At 53.3% G+C, this 19,409-nt stretch overlaps 2 protein-coding genes and 1 long non-coding RNA gene across 6 annotated transcripts in view; 1 reads left to right on the top strand and 2 right to left on the bottom strand.

Moving 5' to 3' along the window:
• The window catches only part of PTPN23 (protein tyrosine phosphatase non-receptor type 23), a 35,902-nt gene extending 17,556 nt beyond the window's left edge, over nt 1–18,346 (top strand). For 2 of the 3 annotated variants that reach the window (XM_086698364.1, XM_025916154.2), the window contains 23 exons: nt 9,541–9,668; nt 9,921–9,997; nt 10,646–10,695; nt 10,835–10,966; nt 11,233–11,313; nt 11,408–11,539; nt 11,633–11,680; nt 12,035–12,091; nt 12,231–12,289; nt 12,449–12,528; nt 12,643–12,757; nt 12,851–12,916; nt 13,288–13,433; nt 13,712–14,032; nt 14,107–14,261; nt 14,350–14,501; nt 14,595–14,774; nt 14,852–16,646; nt 16,749–16,933; nt 17,020–17,124; nt 17,202–17,340; nt 17,439–17,552; nt 17,631–18,346. In XM_086698364.1, coding sequence (XP_086554490.1) covers nt 9,541–9,668; nt 9,921–9,997; nt 10,646–10,695; nt 10,835–10,966; nt 11,233–11,313; nt 11,408–11,539; nt 11,633–11,680; nt 12,035–12,091; nt 12,231–12,289; nt 12,449–12,528; nt 12,643–12,757; nt 12,851–12,916; nt 13,288–13,433; nt 13,712–14,032; nt 14,107–14,261; nt 14,350–14,501; nt 14,595–14,774; nt 14,852–16,646; nt 16,749–16,933; nt 17,020–17,124; nt 17,202–17,340; nt 17,439–17,552; nt 17,631–18,113 — 4,800 coding nt within the window. In that variant the 3' untranslated portion in view covers nt 18,114–18,346. Of the gene's footprint in view, nt 1–9,540; nt 9,669–9,920; nt 9,998–10,645; nt 10,696–10,834; nt 10,967–11,232; nt 11,314–11,407; nt 11,540–11,632; nt 11,681–12,034; nt 12,092–12,230; nt 12,290–12,448; nt 12,529–12,642; nt 12,758–12,850; nt 12,917–13,287; nt 13,434–13,711; nt 14,033–14,106; nt 14,262–14,349; nt 14,502–14,594; nt 14,775–14,851; nt 16,647–16,748; nt 16,934–17,019; nt 17,125–17,201; nt 17,341–17,438 lie in introns of all 3 variants that reach the window. The other variant, XM_086698362.1, reaches the window with a different exon arrangement.
• Nucleotides 12,603–13,356, bottom strand: LOC147583618 (uncharacterized). The gene is made up of 2 exons (XR_015248404.1): nt 13,267–13,356; nt 12,603–12,971 (listed from the first exon to the last, which is right to left on the bottom strand). It is a non-coding gene; the product is annotated as an uncharacterized LOC147583618 (long non-coding RNA).
• Nucleotides 18,347–18,678: 332 nt separating the features above from the next.
• SCAP (SREBF chaperone) overlaps nt 18,679–19,409 on the bottom strand; it is a 70,477-nt gene continuing 69,746 nt past the window's right edge. For both annotated transcript variants that reach the window (XM_086698357.1, XM_086698358.1), the window contains exons 22-23: nt 19,104–19,310; nt 18,679–19,022 (exon numbers count right to left, since the gene is read on the bottom strand). In XM_086698357.1, coding sequence (XP_086554483.1) covers nt 18,777–19,022; nt 19,104–19,310 — 453 coding nt within the window. In that variant the 3' untranslated portion in view covers nt 18,679–18,776. The remainder of the gene's footprint in view (nt 19,023–19,103; nt 19,311–19,409) is intronic.

Raw genomic sequence — 19,409 nt, 5'->3', positions numbered from 1 at the left:
ATTGTTTCCTTTGCTGTGCAGAAGCTTTTTATTTTGATGAGTCCCACATCTTAAGCATTTTTTGTGTGTGCATCGTAACCATTTTTAAGTGTATAGCGTTGTTAAGTCTGTTTACATTGTCATGCAACCAGAACTCTTTTCATCTTGTAAAACTGACACCTTGCACCCATTAAACAACAAATCCCCGTTCCTGCTTCCCACACCCTGGTAACTACTGTTTCACTTTCTGTCTCTGTGAATTTGACTACTTTACTACTTGACATAAGTGGACTTACATAGTATTTATCTTTTTTTTTTTTTTAATTTTTTTTTCAACGTTTTTTATTTATTTTTGGGACAGAGAGAGACAGAGCATGAACGGGGGAGGGGCAGAGAGAGAGGGAGACACAGAATCGGAAACAGGCTCCAGGCTCCGAGCCATCAGCCCAGAGCCCGACGCGGGGCTCGAACTCACGGACCGCGAGATCGTGACCTGGCTGAAGTCGGACGCTTAACCGACTGCGCCACCCAGGCGCCCCAGTATTTATCTTTTTATAACTGGCTTATTTCACTTGGCAAAATATCCTCAAGGTTCCTCTGTGTTTTAGTATGTTTCAGAATTTCCTTTTTTCAGGCTGAGTAATGTTTCATTGTATGTACATACCACATTTTGTTTATTCATTTATCCATTGATGGACACATGGGTTGCCTCCACCTTTAGCCTGTTGTGAATAATGCCACCGTGGGTGTGAATGGGTTGTATGTGTAATGCTCATGTACAAATATCTGTTTGAGCCCCTGCCTTCAATTCTTTGAGTATATATCCAGAAATGGAATTGCTGGTTCATATGGTAATTCTATTTGTAATTTTTAGAGGAACCTCCATACTGTTTTCCACGGCAGCTGCACCTTTATATTTCCACCAACAGTGTACAAGGGTTCCAGTTTCTCCACATCCTTGCCAGCATGCATTATTTTCCATCTTTTTTATAGTAGTCATCTTGAGGAATGTGAGATGGTATCTCATTGTAGTTTTGATTTTGCATTTCCCTAATGATCAGTGTTGTTTAGTATCTTTTCATGTATTGTGTATCTGCTTTGGAGAAATGTCTATTCAGGTCCTTTGCCCATTTTTGAACAGAGTTTCTGTTGTTATGTTGTAGTTCTTTATATGTTCTGGGTATTAACTCCTTATCAGATACATGACTTGCCATTACTTTCTCCTATTCCATGGGTTGCCTTTTCACTCTGTTGATTGTGTCCTTTGATAGTCAGAAGTTTTACATTTTGATGTAGTCCTGTTTATCTGTTTTTTCTTTTGTTTCCTGTGCTTTTGGAGTTCTACTCAAGAAATCATTGCCAGATCCAATGTCACAAAGATGTCCTTCCTTTGTTTCTTCTCCTTTGTTTCTTCTAAGAGTTTTATAGCTTCAGCTCTTAAATTTAGGTCTTCGATCCATTTTGAGTTTATTTTTGTAAATGGTATAAGGTAAGGGTCCAACTTCATTCTTTTGCATGTGGATTATAGTTTTCCCAGCACCGTTTGCTCAAAAGGCTGTCCCCCGTTGAATGGTCTTGGCACCCTTGTCAAAAATCATGTGACCCCATGTATTAGTTTACTATGGCTGCCATAATAAAGTACCACAGACTGTGGCTTAAATAACAGAAATTTAGTTTCTCACAGTTCTAGATGCTGGAAGTCTGAGATCAAGGTTTTGATAGGGTTGATTTCTTCTGAGGCCTCTCTCTTGAGCTTGTGGATGGCCATTTTCTCGCTGTATCTTCACATAGTTGTCCTTCTGTGCATGTCTGTGTCCTAATCTCTTCCTATAAGGACAACAGTCCTATTGGACTAGTGCCCATTTGTATAATTTCAGTTTACTTTACCTCTTTTAAGGCTTTATCTCTAAATACAGTCACATTCTGAGATGAGGGGGGTAGGACTTCAACATATCAATTGGGGGCAGTACATTTCAGCTCATAACATCATATATGCAAGGGTTTATTTCTGGGTTCTTTCCTCTCTTTCATTGGTGTATATGTCTCTTTATGCCAGTATCACATTGTTTCAATTATTGTAGCTTTGTAATAAGTTTCGAAATTAGCAGTTGTGAGGGCCCCCCCCCCCCCCCCCGGGTGACTCTCGGTTGATTGTCCGACTTTGGCTCAGGTTCTGATGTCATGGTTTATGAGTTCAAGCCCCGCATCGGGCTCTCTGCTGTCAGCCTGGAAGCCCACTTCAGATCTTCTGTCCCCCTTTCTCTTTGCCCCTCCCCCACTGGTGTGCCCGCACACACGTGCTCTCTCACACAAAAATAAAACATTAAAAAAAAATTTTTTTTTTAAATTAATTGTGAAATTTTTAGCTTTGTTCTTTTTCAAGATTGTTTTGGCTCTTTGGAGTCCCTTGAGATTCCATATGAATTTTAGAATGGATTTTTCTCTTTCTGCAAAAAATGCCATTGGGATTCTGATAAGGATTTCACTGAATCCCTAAAGATCAAAAATCCAAAAAAGTAGATCATTTTGGGGGAGGTTTGCCACCTTAGTATTAAATTTTTTTAATACATGAATATGGATATCTATCCATTTATTTATGTCTTTAATTTTAAAGTTTTTGGCAAAATTTTGTAGTCTTTTGCGTTCTTGGTTAAGTTTACTTCTGTGTAATTCTTTTTGATGCTATCGTAAATGGAATTTTTTTTTAATTTCTCATTTTCTAATTGTGCATTGTGATTATATACAAACAAATGAATTTTGTGTACTGATTTTTTTATTCTGCAATTTTGCTGAATTTATTTCTAACAGGCTTTTTATGAACTCTTTAGGGCTTTCTATATATAAAATCATGTCTGTATACAGAGATAATTTTTGCTTCCTCCTTTTTAATTTAGATGCCTCTTATTTCTTTTTCTTGCCTGATTGCTCTGGCAATCCAGTATGATGTTAAATAGAAGTTGTACAAGTGGGAAGCCTGTCTTATTCCTAGTCATAGAGGAAGAGCTTTCAGGCTTTTACCAGTTTGATATGATGTTAGTTAAGAGTTTTTCACATATGGCCTTTATTATGTTGAAATAGAGGAACTTAACTGACTTTTGTAGAAGGTGACACTGTTCTTAGGAAATTTGTCCAAAAAGTGAAATATCTCGCTACTCTGTTTCAAAGAAGTTAAAAACAACTTTTCCTATCTGAATAACAAAAAGTTGAAATAAAAATTTTACTTACAATTTCAAAGTGTAGGAGATTGTATCTTTCTCCCAAAGCAGGGATAATTGGTTTTTTGTTTTGTTTTGTTTTTTTCTTGTTTTATTTTAGAGAGAGAGCACATGAGCATGTGCCAGTAGGAGGGTGCAGAGAGAAAGAGAATCTTACTCAGGCCCCACAGCCAGTGTGGAGCCAAATGTGCTACTTGATCCCATGACCCTGGGATCATGACCTGAGCCAAAATAAAGTCAGACGCTCAACTGACTAAGCCACCCTGGTGCCCCAATTGCTATGTTTATATATACTAAAGAGGTAAACTACTGTGTATAAATTGAATTTTTTCCTTTTTTTGAAATATATTAGTCTCTTATGTAGAAAACAAAAAGTGGAATCACACACATCTTTGTTAAAATAATTTTAGCTTTTATAATTGCCCACGTATGTACATTTACTGTGATCTTTATTTCTTCATGTGGCTTCAGGTTACTATCAAGTGTCCTTTTGTTTTAGCAGTTCTTGCCGGGTAGATCCGGTGGTAGTGAATTTGTTCAGCTTTTGTTTATCTGGGAATGTCCTAGTGTCTCCTCAGTTTTGAAGGACAGTTTTGCTGGATATAGGATTTTTGTTTGCAGGGTTTTTTTCTTTTTCTTTTTCTTTTTTTAAAGTAGGGCTCCATGTCCAATGTGGAGCCCAGTGCAGGGCTTGAACTTAGATCAAGACCTGAGAATCAAGACCTGAGCTGAGGTCGAGTTGGATGCTTAACTGACTGAGCCACTCAGGCGCCTTAGCAGGCGTTTTTCTTTCAGTTCTTTGAATGTATGGATCTACTGCCTCTGGTCTCCAGAGTTCCTGGCGAGAGATCTGAGAATCTCTTTGAGGATCCCCTGTATGTGATGAGTTGCTTCTCTCTCGCTGCTTTCCAGATTCTCTGTGTCTTTGGCTTTTGACGGTTGACTACAGCGTCTTGTGTGGGTCTTTTGAGTTCATCCTACTTTGAGTTTTTTAAGTTTCATGTCTTTCACCTTAGGAGTTTTAGGCCATTATTTCTTCAAATGTTTTCTCTGTACCTTTCTTTCTTCTTTTTCTGGGATTTCTACAGTGCTTTTGTTGGTCTGCTTGAAGATGTCTTCACAGGTCCCTTAGACTGTGTTCACTTTTATTCAGTATTTTTTCTTTCTGTTCCTTAGACTTGGTAATTTCAGTTGTCCTATTGTCAAGTCCACTGATTCTTTTGTCTGCCTGTGCAAATCTGCTTTTCAGTCTAGTGGTGAATTTTTCAGTGTAGTTATAGTACTTTTCAGCTTCAGATTTTTTTTTTTCCTTTTTACATTTTCTCTTTGGTTGATGTTTGCATCTTTCCTTACATTGTTTTCTTGGCCTTCTCTACATCTTCCTTTAGTTCTTTGAGCATCTTCTTTTTAAAATTTATTTCTGGGGCGCCTGGGTGGCGCAGTCGGTTAAGCGTCCGACTTCAGCCAGGTCACGATCTCGCGGTCCGTGAGTTCGAGCCCCGCGTCGGGCTCTGGGCTGATGGCTCAGAGCCTGGAGCCTGTTTCCGATTCTGTGTCTCCCTCTCTCTCTGCCCCTCCCCCGTTCATGCTCTGTCTCTCTCTGTCCCAAAAATAAATAAATGTTGAAAAATAAAAAAAATTTATTTCTATTTTTATTAATGTTTATTTTTGAGAGAGTAAGCACACAAACTGGAGAGGGACAGAGAGAGAGAGAGAGAGAGAGAGGGAGAGAGGGAGGGAGACAGAGGATCCGAAGCAGGCTGTGTGCTTTCAGCACAGAGCTCAGTGTGGGGCCCAAACTCACAAAGCATGAAATCATGATCTGAGCTGAAGTCGGATGCTTAACCAGCTGAGCCACCCAGGTGCCCCAGTTCTTTGAGCATCTTTAAGATAGTTGTTTTATTTATTTTTTTTTTTAATTTTTTTTTTTCAACATTTATTTATTTTTGGGACAGAGAGAGACAGAGCATGAACGGGGGAGGGGCAGAGAGAGAGAGGGAGACACAGAATCGGAAACAGGCTCCAGGCTCTGAGCCATCAGCCCAGAGCCCGACGCGGGGCTCGAACTCGCGGACCGCGAGATCGTGACCTGGCTGAAGTCGGACGCTTAACCGACTGCGCCACCCAGGCACCCCAAGATAGTTGTTTTAAAGTATTTGTCTAGTACATCTACCACCAAGTCTTCTTCAGGAGCAATTTTTTTTTTTTTTTTTTAAGTTAATGTATTTTGAGAAAGTGCAAGCAGGGGAGGGGCAGAGAAAGAGGGAGAATCTCAAGCAGGCTCCGTGCTGTCAGTACAGAGCCCCAATGGGGGGCTCAAACTCATGAAGCAGTGAGATCATGACTTGAGTTGAAATCAAGAATTGGACACTCAACCAACTGAGCCATCTGGGTGCCCCTTCAGGGACAATTTCTGTTTTTTTGTTTTGTTTTTCCATTTGAATGGGCCACACTTTCCTGTTTTTTTGTATGCCTTGTGCTTTTTTGTTGAAAACTGGACATTTGAATCTAATGATGCGGTGACTCTGGAAATCAGAATCTCTCCCTTCCTCGGGGTTTGCTGGGCTTTTTGTTTTTTGTTTTTTGTTGTAGCCTGTGTGTCAAGAATTAGCTGAGGTTTAGGGGTGCCTGGGTGGCTCAGTCACTTAAGCATTCACCTTCACCTCATGACCTCATGACCTCATGGTTCATGAGTTCAGGTTCTGCGTTAGGCTCTGTGCTGACAGCTCAGATCCTGGAGCCTGCTTCGGATTCTGTGTCTCCCTCTCTGTCTGCAAACCTCCTCCCACCCCCTCCACCCTGGTTTGCGTGCTCTCTCTCTCTCTCAAAAATAAATATCAAAAAGAAAAAAAGAAAAAGAATTAGCTGAGGTTTCTGAACTTAAGGTCTTCTCAAGTCTTCTAAGCCTGTGCCTTTCCCTGGATGTGCATGGTGACTTTCTCATTTCCCCTGTGTATATGGTTGCTTTCGAATGTCAGTCTGGCTCCCACATGTCAGTCTGGCTCACAGAAGGGAAAAAAGACAAATGGAGGGGTGAGTGGAAGGAGAAGTACTGTTGCTTTATTTATTAAAAATGTTTGTTTATTTTGAGAGAGAGTGTGAGCAGGGGAGGGGCAGAGAGAGAGAGAGAGAGAGAGAGAGAGAGAGAATCCCAAGCAGGCTCTGCACTGCTAGCATAGAGCCTGACATGGGGCTCAGACTCACAGACCGTGAGATCACGACCTGAGCCAAAATCAAGAGTCGGGCACTCAACTGACTCAGCCACCCAGGTCCCCTAGCACTGGAGCTTTAAATCCCCTTTGAAGTCACTTCCACCTGAGGGAAGGTGCAGCAGTGGAGGGAGGTGTTTGTCCACCTTCCCCTTTGCTCCTCTGAGATCGGAAGCGGCAGTCCGTGATCAGAGCACAGATCCCCCGTATCTGGAGGACAGAGTCCTTGCTGCCTACTCTGGCTGCCACAGACTGTGCAGGCTGCTCCAGAAACACGTGCAGGGCTGGGGGCTGGGTAGCTGCTACTGTGCCAAGAGCTAAAATTCACCAAAATTTACCACCTAAGCCTTCCTCTGTGAGCTACAAGCCTTCAGTAGACTCCAGAGCTCCAAAATAGTCACCTCAGACAGATTCCACCAGTGCCATTGTTGTCTCGGTGGGCACAGGTTTCTGCTGCTTCCTGCTCTTCCACTTCCCAGAATATTCCTCATAAATTTTTTAAAAAGGTTTTACTTGGACAGTTTGCAAACTAGTGAGAGAATCTTAACCCCCAGGACTGCCACCACTGTGTGCACATGCCACGCCCTGGGAGCAGCACTCCTCCTGGTCTCCAAAACCTCTTCTGCGGCACATTCTTTCAGGTGTGGGGCAGGCGGCCTGCGCAGAGCAGTGGGCTGGAGAGCACCGGCCCAGGACCCAAGGCTCTTCCCAGGCCCTCGGAGGACAGAGACTAGGATAGCTACTTCCTCTAGCCGGGACTTGATTTTTTTTTTATCCAGAAAGTGTGAGAATTGGACTGGATTCGTGTTTCTTCAGCAAACAAACTTTTGTGTATAATCCAGACCAAAAAACCTCCCAAGTTCAGCAGTACATGAAGTGAAAATAAGGGTTTAAATTAGGAGGGGAGGGTGGATGAGGGGTACTGAGGAGGGCACCTGTTGGGATGAGCACTGGATGTTGTATGGAAATGAATTTGACAATAAATTCCATGTTAAAAAAAATTTAAAAATAAATTATTACAGCAATTTTTTAACACTGGTCTAGTGAATTACAGAAAATGTGTCAAAGCAGAGAGACATGCAAAGCAGAGTCAGCATAAGTGAAGTTAAGCGTTTACCATGACTGTGATTTGTAGTTCAAATGGAGGGTGGATATAAGTTGGAAAGCTATGGGCAACCCTCTTTGTGCGATCTGGCCCCAGTTTCCTCACCTGAAAAGCAGGGGCTGGAAGAGTCGTCCTCTAAGAAGACCTTCCAGTTGTAACTCCAAAATTCTCAGTTCTGTGACTACAGGGCATAAAGCTGGCAGGCGTGGTGAGGGGCTCATGAGGGTGATGGGAGTGCTGCGGCTTCAGAGCTTCCTTTCTGACTCCTGTTCTGCTTGGCTCCTCCGTGTGTAGGCGACAGAGAACATGGCAGGTGGGACACGGAGGGCCGCGTTTCTTGGCTGGATTAAAAGTGCCAGTGGAGTTGTGTGGCTTGGAGGGAGGGTTGCTTCCATTGTCTCCCAAAGATGGTGTTAGGAAGTACAAAGACAAAGCTTCTCTATTTTAACCTTTTTGTATGTGCTTTATCGAGTATTTTAAAAAATGTGTAGCTAGCACATCAGATTTGTTGTTTCAAAGAGGTGGCTGCTTAAGATGTGGCTCCCGCTTTGAAAAATGGCGTCAGCCTGAAGGGAAAGGTTAAGTCCCCATGGTATTTGATGACAGCAGAGGTTCTGATGGGGAGGGGGTGGTGACTAGATTCCAGTCACCTGGCCTGAGGGACCGGTCACACCTTACCTGCATGGCCGTGAGCCTTCGCCTTCGCCTTGCTCTGCGCCCTCTGGAGGCTGCTCCACAAGGGAGCTTACATTCCTGCTCTGAGAGGACGACGGGGCCCGGGGGAGAGCTGCCGAGTGGGACGGGCCCCAGCTCTCCCATCTGAGGCAGGGGCCTTGGAGCCCAGCTCCACAGGGTGGTGTCCTGGAGGGTTTCTTCTAGCAGGTGGTGCTGGCCAGCTGTCCCCTGGAGTCCGGGGGTGGGGGGGGCTGGTTCACCCAGCTGGGGGGCGAGGGCATGCACAGTGCCTCCGGCCCAGCCCTTTTTTGTGTTGGGCACTTGCTTCTCGGAGAGTATGTTGTCTACTCGTCTCTTTGAGCACAGGTTTTGTCTGCTTTGTTTTGTTTCCCCAAAATGGGAAAAGTTTTGTTTTTTATAAAGAGTAAAAGTATTCAATATAAAAAATAGAGTATTAAATACATATCCCTATGTATATAGAGAATAGGATAAATTACTTAGACCCAGTGGTAATCACGTAACATTTTGGTGTATAACCTTCTAGAATCTTTTGTCTTTGTGTATATACCTAGTTGGCTCTCAGTATCTATGTAATTTTACATAAATGAAATCATACTGCTCATCTGTTACTTTTTTTTCCCCCCAACGATAAATATGTCATAAACATCTAAACATAATAGAGACTCTTGTCTTCAGCCTTTGTGGCTGTAGAGTATTCTCTTTTGTGGGTAGGTTTGACATAATTTATTTAAACAGTCCTCTTTAATGGAAATTTTGGTGGCATCCAGTATTTGGCCCTGTTAATAATACTGTGATAAATACTCTGTGTGTTCATCCAAGCATTTGCTTTACTGGGTATCTTTTACTGTAGGTTTTAGATACAGAACTGTGAGTCAGCATTAAGTACTTTAACGTTTTTTTCCTAGTATTTATTTTTTTTGAGAGCAGCGGGGAGGGGCAGAGAGAGGCTAGGGGTGGCGGGGCACAGAGGATCTGAAGCAGGCTCCGAGCTGACAGCAGACAGCCTGATGTGGGGCTGGAACTCACAAACCCTGGGATCATGACCCGAGTTGAAGTCAGATGCTTAACTGAGCCACCCAGACACATCGTACATTAACATTTTTAATGTATGTTTTAAAACTGCCTTCCAGAAAGGTGGGACTGAGCCAGCCAGCCAGCCCTGGCTGGTGGGATGGGTGTTGAACAACTACAGGTATAGCTGTGGGCTTTCTTTGCATCCCTTGGAGTGTGCAGTCTCCTAGCTCAGATGTATGTTTCTTGGGCATCTGTGGGCAGACAGACCTGCCTGTACTCTACCCCAAATGATGGCAGGCCTGCTTCTCCCATCTGCCCCCAGAATGCGGTCCGTGTCCCACGGGACTTTGAGGGCTGCAGTGTCCTCCGCAAGTACCTAGGCCAGCTCCACTACCTGCAGAGTCGGGTCCCCATGGGCTCGGGCCAAGAGGCCGCTGTTCCTGTCACCTGGTAAGAGCTGGCAGGCAGGGCTGGGGGGAGCCTGGAGGGTGCCTGGGCAGCCCAGGGTGTTTGGATGGTGGGGGTGTCCCTTCCCTTTACTCTCTTCCCCGCCCCCTTCCTTGCTGCCGAGGATGGGGAGTGGCTTGGTGTGGTCTCCCCAGGCCTCCCTCTGACCTGCAGTGGGGTAGCTGGTCCCATCACCTGGCCTCAAGGTCCCGGCCAGCTCCTTCCCTTAAGATGATGGGGGTGGCCTGTCTGCAGGACCGAGATCTTCTCTGGCAAGTCTGTGGCCCATGAGGACATCAAGTATGAGCAGGCCTGCATTCTCTACAACCTCGGTGAGCTGCCTAACCCCTTCTCCATGTCCCTACCTCCCAGGCCCGCCAACCCAGGATCTCAGCTCAGCAGAAAGTCACAAAGGCAGTGTGCTCATGGACAGAAGGTCCCCGGATTCTGCCCCTTCACTGCCTCCCCCATAGCTCTGCCAGCACCTCTTTTCTGGGCCGTGGGCAGCCACCTGCTGGGGAGAAGCTCCATTGGGCTGGCTGCCACATGGTGTTGCTGCTGTGTGCTCTGGCCAGGAGTAGCGACCTGTCTTCATAGACTGGACAGCACTGCCTTGGCTTCTGGTTGGTCTCAGCTAGCCCTGATGACTTGGCCTTAGTGTGGCTCAGGGGAGGCGCCTGGGGAGCCCCAGAGTCCTGTGTAGGCACCCCTGGGGCTTCAAGACTGGACCTGTAGGCTAGGGGCTATGGATGGGAGCTCCTCCTTCCAACACCCACACCTCTGCCTGGTGTAGAGCAGCAGACTGAGGGGCTAGGCTGGACTTCTGAGTGTGTCCTTGGGCCAGCAGCCCCAGTTTTCAGATCCCTGTTTTCCTGACTGAGTGACAACACTGCCCCCTCTGCCTTACACTTGACAAAGGTGTGGGCAGCCTGGGGAGCAGCCCCGGGCCAGCCCTGACACCATGTTCTCTGACTCCCCAGGGGCACTGCACTCCATGTTGGGGGCCATGGACAAGCGGGTGTCTGAGGAGGTGAGGAGGGGAGGGGCAGTGGGTGGGACAGAGGACATAACCCAGGAGGGGTGCTGAGTGTCCTTCACCTCCAGAGTTTGCGTCCTGTCCTGTGGGAGTGGACACGGGCAGCTATCTCCTCCGCCTCTTCCCCTCCCAGGGCATGAAGGTCTCCTGCACTCACTTCCAGTGTGCGGCAGGCGCCTTTGCCTACCTGCGTGAGCACTTCCCTCATGCCTACAGCGTTGACATGAGCCGCCAGATCCTCACTCTCAATGTCAACCTCATGCTGGTGAGGAGGTGCCCTTGTTGGGGCCCGGTTGAATCTGGGGATGGGGACGGCTGGTGCCGGCTCCTAGACCAGGCCCTGTGCAGATGGCAGTGGGGCCTTGGCTTTGAGCTTTTGAGCCCCGGTGGATCAGAGCAGGGCAGCGCTTCTTGGAGTAGGGGAGGTTGGAGGAGCGAGGACAGGGGAGGGGAATCCCTCTGTGGTCCCTCTGATGGGAAGGGTAAGATCTCTGGGTAAACAAGCGAACGCACCTGCATTTGTTGGTCCAGGGCCAGGCTCAGGAGTGCCTTCTGGAGAAGTCAATGTTGGACAACAGGAAGAGCTTTCTGGTGGCCCGCATCAGCGCACAGGTAGGGACGGGGGTGGGTGGTGGCCCTCAAGGGACTGAGAGCAGACCTTTAGTTCACTCCTGACCCCCACTCATGGCCCCATCCTGGCTCCCAGGTGGTGGATTACTACAAGGAGGCATGCCGGGCCTTGGAGAACCCTGACACCGCCTCGCTGCTGGGCCGGATCCAGAAGGACTGGAAGAAGCTCGTACAGATGAAGATCTACTACTTTGCAGCTGTGGCTCATGTGCGAGCACTGTGACCACTGGCGGGGGGGTGGGCTGGGGGTGGGGCTGCCACAGCTGGGAAGTAAGTGGTGGCGTGTCTTCTCTCTCGCCAGCTGCACATGGGGAAGCAGGCTGAGGAGCAGCAGAAGTTCGGGGAGCGGGTGAGTGAGCCACGGCAGGGGGTTAGGACTAAGTCCAGCCTAGGGGGTGCTAGAGGGGAAACTTCCCTTACGGAGTAGGAGAGGTTGTCCTGGCCGTCCCTCACGCCCACATCCTTGGCCACCGCTGGCTGTAGGCCTGGTGTTTCTTTTATGTTGTCCCATCTGTTTTCACCCTGATCCCAAGAGGCCTGAGGAGGTGGGGCAGGGGGTGACACTAAGCTGTTGGCTTGGCTGGTGCCTGGCTGCTTCCTCAGCTTCTGGTCTTCTAATGGGTCACCCGATGGCCAGGCAGGGTTTAATGGGGTGGCAGGAGGAGGGAAGAATGGACCGGGCTCTGCCTGCTGTCCCGTACAGGTCGCATACTTCCAGAGTGCCCTGGACAAGCTTAATGAAGCCATCAAGTTAGCCAAGGTAAAGCTGAGGAAGAGCATGGCTGCCCCTCAGAGCCCTGAGAGTACATGGTGGGGCTGAGGGTTGTCCTGACGCCGGCTTGACTTGGTGCTGAGTGTCCTCCCCACTCCCCGTCCCCCCCACCTTCCCTGTCCTACAGGGCCAGCCTGACACTGTGCAAGATGCACTTCGCTTCACTATGGATGTCATTGGGGGAAAGTGAGTCTGTGGGGCTGGTGGTGGCCCTGGTTCCTATTTGTTGGGAAGGGTGTTGGCCCTTTGCCTGCATCATGTACCTGAGAATAGTGGGCCCCCTGGGAGGCTGGGTCCTGGATCCCTGCTGATTGCTGGACTCCCCACTTCCCCTTCTGACCCCAGGTACAATTCTGCCAAAAAGGACAATGACTTCATCTACCACGAGGCTGTCCCAGTACTGGACACCCTGCAGCCCGTGAAAGGTCTGGAGCTGAGCCGAGGCTGAGGCTTGGGGTAGGGGGTGAAGACGGGAGGACAGAACAGAGGCAGACTCCGCTTGTGTGGACTTGGTCTCCAGTTGTTCCTCTCCCTCCCAGGTGCCCCCTTGGTAAAGCCCTTACCAGTGAACCCCACAGACCCGGCCGTCACGGGCCCTGACATCTTTGCCAAACTGGTACCCATGGCTGCCCACGAAGCGTCGTCACTGTACAGGTGGGCGGGAGGGGCCGGCCCCGTTCTTAGCACACGTGGGGTTGGGATGTCTCAGGACATAGGTTTCCAACAACTGCTCTGTCACTTCTGCAGTGAGGAGAAGGCCAAGCTGCTTCGGGAGATGATGGCCAAGATTGAGGACAAGAATGAAGTCCTGGAGTGAGTGTGGGGCTGGAGGTGACACAGCAGATGTCTGTGGGGTCCCCAGTGCTGCCTGCAGCAGGGAAAGGAATAACGAATGTCCTCTTGCCCCAGGTTTCCTAGCACTGCTTTTTCTGCCCATGGTCTCGGGTGCTGGATTTAGAGGGTGAAAGTCACATGTCTTGGGAGGACAGTGTCCCTCTGTCGCATTTTCTTCACCAGTGCCCTGGGTCTGTTCTGTGGGGCCAGGTCAAGACCTCCAGTGGTAGAGTCAGGATGCGAACTTGCCCTTTGCTAGGACCTCAGACCCAGTTTCAGTGGTGGGGCTCGCTCTCGGGAGAGGAGTGAGAAGTTAGGTCAACACCCACCTGGTCCTCTTGCCCTCACAGCCAGTTCATGGATTCGATGCAGTTGGATCCGGAGACCGTGGACAACCTTGATGCGTACAGCCACATCCCGCCCCAGCTTATGGAAAAGTGTGCCGCTCTCAGTGTCCGGCCCGACACCGTCAGGAACCTTGTCCAGTCCATGCAGGGTGAGCAAGTAGGGAGAAACAAGTGGGTGGTGGAGGTCACCTGTAGTGGCCGCCTCCGTGTCCTCTGTTCCCCGAGGACAGAGGTTAGACTTCTGAGCACTGGGCACGAGCACCCACCTCCATCCCTCCGTGGATCCCTGCACCCTGTGTGCCCTGCTCGGCGAGCACTGGGTCACACACGGGCCCTTGACTGAGTGGGTGGTTCTGTCTCCCTGGGGATGGACACAAACGGGTGCCTAGTGTGCCTACCTCAGGAACTGCGCCCCCGCACCCCCTAGTGCTGTCAGGTGTGTTCACGGATGTGGAGGCCTCCCTGAAGGACATCAGGGAGCTGCTGGAGGAGGATGAGCTGCTTGAGCAGAAGTTGCAGGAGACCCTGGGCCAGGCCGGGGCCAGCCTGGCGGGAGGAGCCGGCTCCAAGGCAGAGCTGGCCGAGGTGAGGCGAGACTGGGCCAAGTACATGGAGGTCCACGAGAAGGCCTCCTTCACCAACAGCGAGCTGCACCGCGCCATGAATCTGCACGTCGGTAACCTGCGCCTGCTCAGCGGGCCGCTGGACCAGGTCCGGGCTGCCCTGCCCACGCCAGCCCTCACCCCAGGTGAGTCCCTCCCCTCCCCAGGGCAAGGGAGGCAGGGCTGGAGGCTCCAGTCTCACAACCACTGCTGCTCCCAGAGGACAAGGCCGTGCTGCAGAATCTGAAGCGCATCCTGGCCAAGGTGCAGGAGATGCGGGACCAGCGCGTGTCCCTGGAGCAGCAGCTGCGTGAGCTTATCCAGAAGGATGACATCACCGCGTCACTGGTGACCACGGACCACTCGGAGATAAAGGTGGGTGGGTGAGCAGGGGGGAGTGTCTCTGGGCTCCACCTGTAAGCGGCGAGGCCCTGAGTGTCTGTCCTCCGCCTCCTTCCCGCAGAAGCTGTTCGAGGAGCAGCTGAAGAAGTATGACCAGCTGAGGGTGTACCTGGAGCAGAACCTGGCGGCCCAGGACAACGTCCTGCGGGCACTGACAGAGGCCAATGTGCAGTATGCGGCCGTGCGGCGGGTGCTTAGTGACCTGGACCAAAAGTCAGTGTCTGGCCCCCTGCTTTTTCTTGCCCAGCCTCCCGCCCAGAGCGCGGCCTAAGCTGCTCACCTCGTGCTGGCCCTTCTGCCCCCCAGGTGGAAGTCCACACTGCAGACCCTGGTGGCCTCCTGTGAAGCCTATGAGGACCTGATGAAAAAGTCCCAGGAGGGCAAGGACTTCTATGCCGACCTGGAGAGCAAGGTGGCTGCCCTCTTGGAACGGGCCCAGTCCACCTGCCAGGCCCGAGAGGCTGCCCGCCAGCAGCTCCTGGACAGGTGAGTGCGGCCCCACACCCCAGGCTAGGCCGACAGGGAGGGGTCTGGCTCCATGACTTCCTCACCTCGTTCTGCAGGGAGCTGAAGAAGAAGCCACCCCCACGGCCCACCGCCCCGAAGCCACTGCTGCCCCGGAGGGAGGAAGGAGAGGTGGTAGAGACAGGAGACCTGCCTGAAGAGCTGCGCAGCCTGCCTCCAGACATGGTGGCCGGCCCACGGCCACCCGACACCTACTTGGGAGCCGCCGCCCCTCTCCACTTTCCTCCCGGCCCCTTCCCCAGTGTTGCAGGCCCGGGACCCCACTATCTCTCAGGACCCTTACCTCCTGGTGCCTACTCGGGCCACACCCAGGTATTGCCACCCAGGGTCCCCCAGGCCCCAGGACACCCTGCAGTGGCCATGGCCCCCGGACCTGCCCTCTACCCGGCCCCTGCCTACACACCGGAGCTGGGCCTCGTGCCCCGATCCTCCCCACAGCACGGCGTGGTGAGCGGCCCCTATGCAGGGGTAGGGCCACCCCCACCGGTGGCAGGTCTACCCTCAGCCCCACCTCCCCAGTTTTCGGGCCCCGAGTTGGCCATGGGGGTTCGGCCAGCCACCACCACGGTAGATAGCATCCAGGCCCCCATCTCCAGCCACACGGCACCACGGCCAAACCCTAGCCCTGCTCCTCCCCAGCCCTGCTTCCCGGTGTCCCCACCGCAGCCACAACTGCTCCCTGCACCCTACACCTACCCTCTGGGGACCAAGCAACCCCTCACAGCTCCCCCTGCCCAGCACCACTTTCCTCCTGGGATTCCCCCAGGTTTTCCAGCCCCGAGGGTGGGGCCCCAGCCTCATCCCACAGGAGTAGCATTTGGGCCCCAGCCCCCCCAGCAGCCCCTTCCACTCCAGCATCCGAACCTCTTCCCACCCCAGGCTCCAGGGCGGGTACCCCTCCAGCCCTCCCAGCCCCCCCAGCCCCCCCAGCCTCCCTATCCCTTTACCCCTCAGCCTGGTGTCCTGGGACAGCCAACGCCGCCCCTGCACACACAGCTCTACCCGGGCCCCTCTCAGGACCCTCTGCCCCCCCATTCAGGGGCTCTGCCCTTCCCCAGCCCTGGGCCACCTCAGTCTCCCCATCCCACCTTGGCATATGGTCCTGCCCCTTCCTCCCGGCCTCTGGGCCCCCAGGCAGCCCCTCTCTCCATTCGAGGTCCCTCACCTGCTGGCCAGCCCCCGCCCAACCCCCACCTGGTGCCTTCTCCGGCCCCATCACCGGGGCCTGGCCCAGTACCTCCTCAGCCCCCCGCAGCAGAGCCGCCCCCGTGCGCGCGCCGGGGCACCGCGACCGCGGACCTGCTCTCCTCCAGCCCTGAGAGTCAGCACGGGGGCGCACAGCCCCCCGGGGGTGGGCAGCCCCTGCTGCAGCCTACGAAGGTGGACGCGGCTGAGGGCCGCCGGCCACAGGCCCTGCGGCTGATTGAGCGGGACCCCTACGAGCGCCCCGAGAGGCTGCAGCAGTTGCAGCAGGAGCTGGAGGCCTTCAGGGGCCAGCTGGGCGACGCAGGGGCTCTGGACGCCGTGTGGCGAGAGCTGCAGGAAGCACAGGAACAGGACGCCCGGGGCCGGTCCATTGCCATCGCGCGCTGCTACTCGCTGAAGAACCGGCACCAGGACGTCATGCCCTACGACAGTAACCGCGTGGTGCTGCGCTCGGGCAAGGATGACTACATCAACGCCAGCCGCGTGGAGGGGCTCTCGCCGTACTGCCCGCCCTTGGTGGCCACCCAGGCACCACTGCCCGGCACAGCCGCTGACTTCTGGCTCATGGTGCACGAGCAGAAGGTGTCAGTCATTGTCATGCTGGTGTCTGAGGCTGAGATGGAGAAGGTAAGGGGGGAGGGAGGGGTGCCGGAGAAGGTAAGAAGGGGCGGGGGGTGCCCAAGAAGGACCCTGCAAAGAGCCCTAACTGCCTCATCTGTTTTCTCTCAGCAAAAGGTGGCACGCTATTTCCCCACTGAGAGGGGCCAGCCCATGGTGCACGGTGCCCTGAGCCTGGCGCTGAGCAGCGTCCGCGCCACCGAGACCCACGTGGAGCGCGTGCTGAGCCTGCAGTTCCGCGACCAGAGCCTCAAGCGCTCGCTCGTGCACCTCCACTTCCCCACGTGGCCCGAGTTGTGCGTCTGCTGCCCCGGGGTGGGGACGGTCGGGGCGTCGGATGGGGTCCCCCTCCGGCTCACGGGTCCTGCCCCCACCCCCGCAGAGGCCTGCCCGACAGCCCCAGCAACTTGCTGCGCTTCATCCAGGAGGTGCACGCGCACTACCTGCATCAGCGGCCCCTGCACACGCCGGTCATCGTGCACTGCAGGTAAGGCACGGAGCGGGGAGCGGGCACTTGCCCGCGGGGGACTCCGGCCCCGGCCTCACGCCCCCTTCCCGCTGCAGCTCCGGGGTGGGCCGGACCGGGGCCTTTGCGCTGCTCTACGCGGCTGTGCAGGAGGTAGAGGCCGGAAATGGGATCCCCGAGCTGCCCCGGCTGGTGCGGCGCATGCGGCAGCAGAGGAAACACATGCTGCAGGAGAAAGTAAGGGGCTGGGCCGGTGGGCGCTGGACGGGGCGGGGGGCCTGCCCCGGGGGTGACGAGGCCCCGCCTAGCTGACCGGGCCGGGGGCACCGCTGCAGCTGCACCTCAGGTTCTGCCACGAGGCGGTGGTGAGACACGTGGAGCAAGTGCTGCAGCGCCACGGTGTGCCCCCTCCGGGCAGGGCTCCGGCCGGCACAGGCAGCAGTCAGAAGGTGAGGAAGGTGCCCCTGGGGGCGGCTGGGCCGGCCACAGCCCCGTGGACTCGTTTTCACGTGCTTCTGTCTCCACAGAATCACCTTCCTCAGGACTCCCAGGACCTGGTTCTCGGTGGAGACGTGCCCATCAGCTCCATCCAGGCCACCATTGCCAAGCTCAGCATTCGGCCTGCTGGGGGCCTGGATTCTCCGGCTGCCGGCCTCCCTGCCCCTGTAGAGCCCCCAGGCCTGCCGCCAGCCAGCCTCCCGGAGTCTGCCCAGCTCCCCTCCTCCTCCCCCCCACCCCCTCTCTCTTCACCGCTGCCCGAGGTCCCCCAGCCTGAGGAGGAACAGCCAGCACCTGCGCCTCCCAGCCTGGGGCCCCCCTCTTCCTCCCTGGAGCTGTTGGCCTCCCTAACTCCGGAGGCCTTCTCCCTGGACAGCTCCTTGCGAGGAAAGCAGCGGATGAGCAAGCAGAACTTTCTGCAGGCCCATAATGGGCAGGGTCTGCGTGCTGCCAGGCCCACCGATGACCCCCTTAGCCTTCTGGATCCGCTCTGGACGCTCAACAAGACCTGAACAGGCTTTGCCTACCCGGTTTTTCCTCCACATCATCTCCCACGCCGGTCTGCCCATGCCTAGCAGGGCCTCTCAGGTGGGCCTGGCCTCGCACTCCCATTCCCACTGCCTTCAGCCCTACCTGGCCCAGCCCACACCCCTGTGGGGTTGAGACGTATCGCGGCCCTTGGGTCAAGTTCTCCTTTGTGGGACCTGACATTTTTCAGCTCTTTGCTATTAAAGTAATCAACCAACCCGTTCTGTGGCCGGTGTCTGCCCACTGCTGCCTTAGGGAGGGAGCCGGAACCTCTTAGCAAGCTTGGACGTGGACAGGTAGGAGGACGACAGTGGGGTCTCCCCACCTCGGAAAGGTTAAGAAAGAAGGCCTTTAGCACTGGCTTGCTGGACTGCTCCTGTAACCGCCCCTTTACAGTCGTGTACAGCTCCTGCCTGGAGCAGCTCTCAGAGGCATGTGACTAAGTGCTGGGGTTCAGGCACACGGAGGGCACGCAGAAATGATGGAGCAGTTCGAGGGGAAGATGCAAGTGGTTTGAAAGGCCCGTGACAGATGGGATTAAAAAAAAAAAAAAACCAAAAAAACCTTTAATAGTACAGTCAACGAGGCAGAACAGTTCTAGAGGCAGCTTCCAGAAGACTCTGCACCGCAGCTCCTGCCCCCCCCCCTCAGTCCAGCTTCTCCAGCACGGAGGGTACATATACCAGACTGAGCTCGCTGCCAAAGTTGCAGACGATGGCGGCATTGTCCAGCACCAGGATCTGGCGGGTGGGCTGGGCCTCACTGTTCTTCCCCAGGTAGACAGTCTGTAACAGGTCCCCGTAGTTTAGGTCCCAAAAGGAGACACAGCCCTGGCCGCCAGTCACCAGCAAGTTGTCAGAGATGACACCCAAGCTTGCTCCACAGCCCAGGTCCTAGAGGCAAAGACAGGATAACTTAGTGTCTTGAATCCCTCTCTACAATACCAACAGTTCTGTGGCCCCCAATGTGCCCACCTGCTGAATGGAATAGAGCTTGATGCCTGTGCTACGGTCCCAGATGCTGATGAGGTCATCCAGACCACTACTGATGACGCAGGAGGTGGTGCAGGTGAGGGAGGTGACATCCCCACGGTGAGCGAACATGTGGCTGACCCGGCTGCCAGTCAGTACATCCCACAGGCAGATGGCCCCATCTTGTCCTCCACTGGCCAGCACCATGGTCTAAAGGAATAGGCCCAAGGGAGCCGGGTCACCGGTGGAACACCTTTGGACCCAAGGGTGTCCCGGTGCCCTGGGAGTAGGGATCCTCACTGCTTCCCA

This window comes from Puma concolor, chromosome A2, assembly GCF_028749965.1.
Source record: "Puma concolor isolate L17-30 chromosome A2, mPumCon1.1.hap2, whole genome shotgun sequence".
NCBI classification, from domain to species: domain Eukaryota; kingdom Metazoa; phylum Chordata; class Mammalia; order Carnivora; family Felidae; genus Puma; species Puma concolor.
Note: the sequence above shows the minus strand (reverse complement) of the source record. Positions and strands in the feature narration are given on the sequence as shown.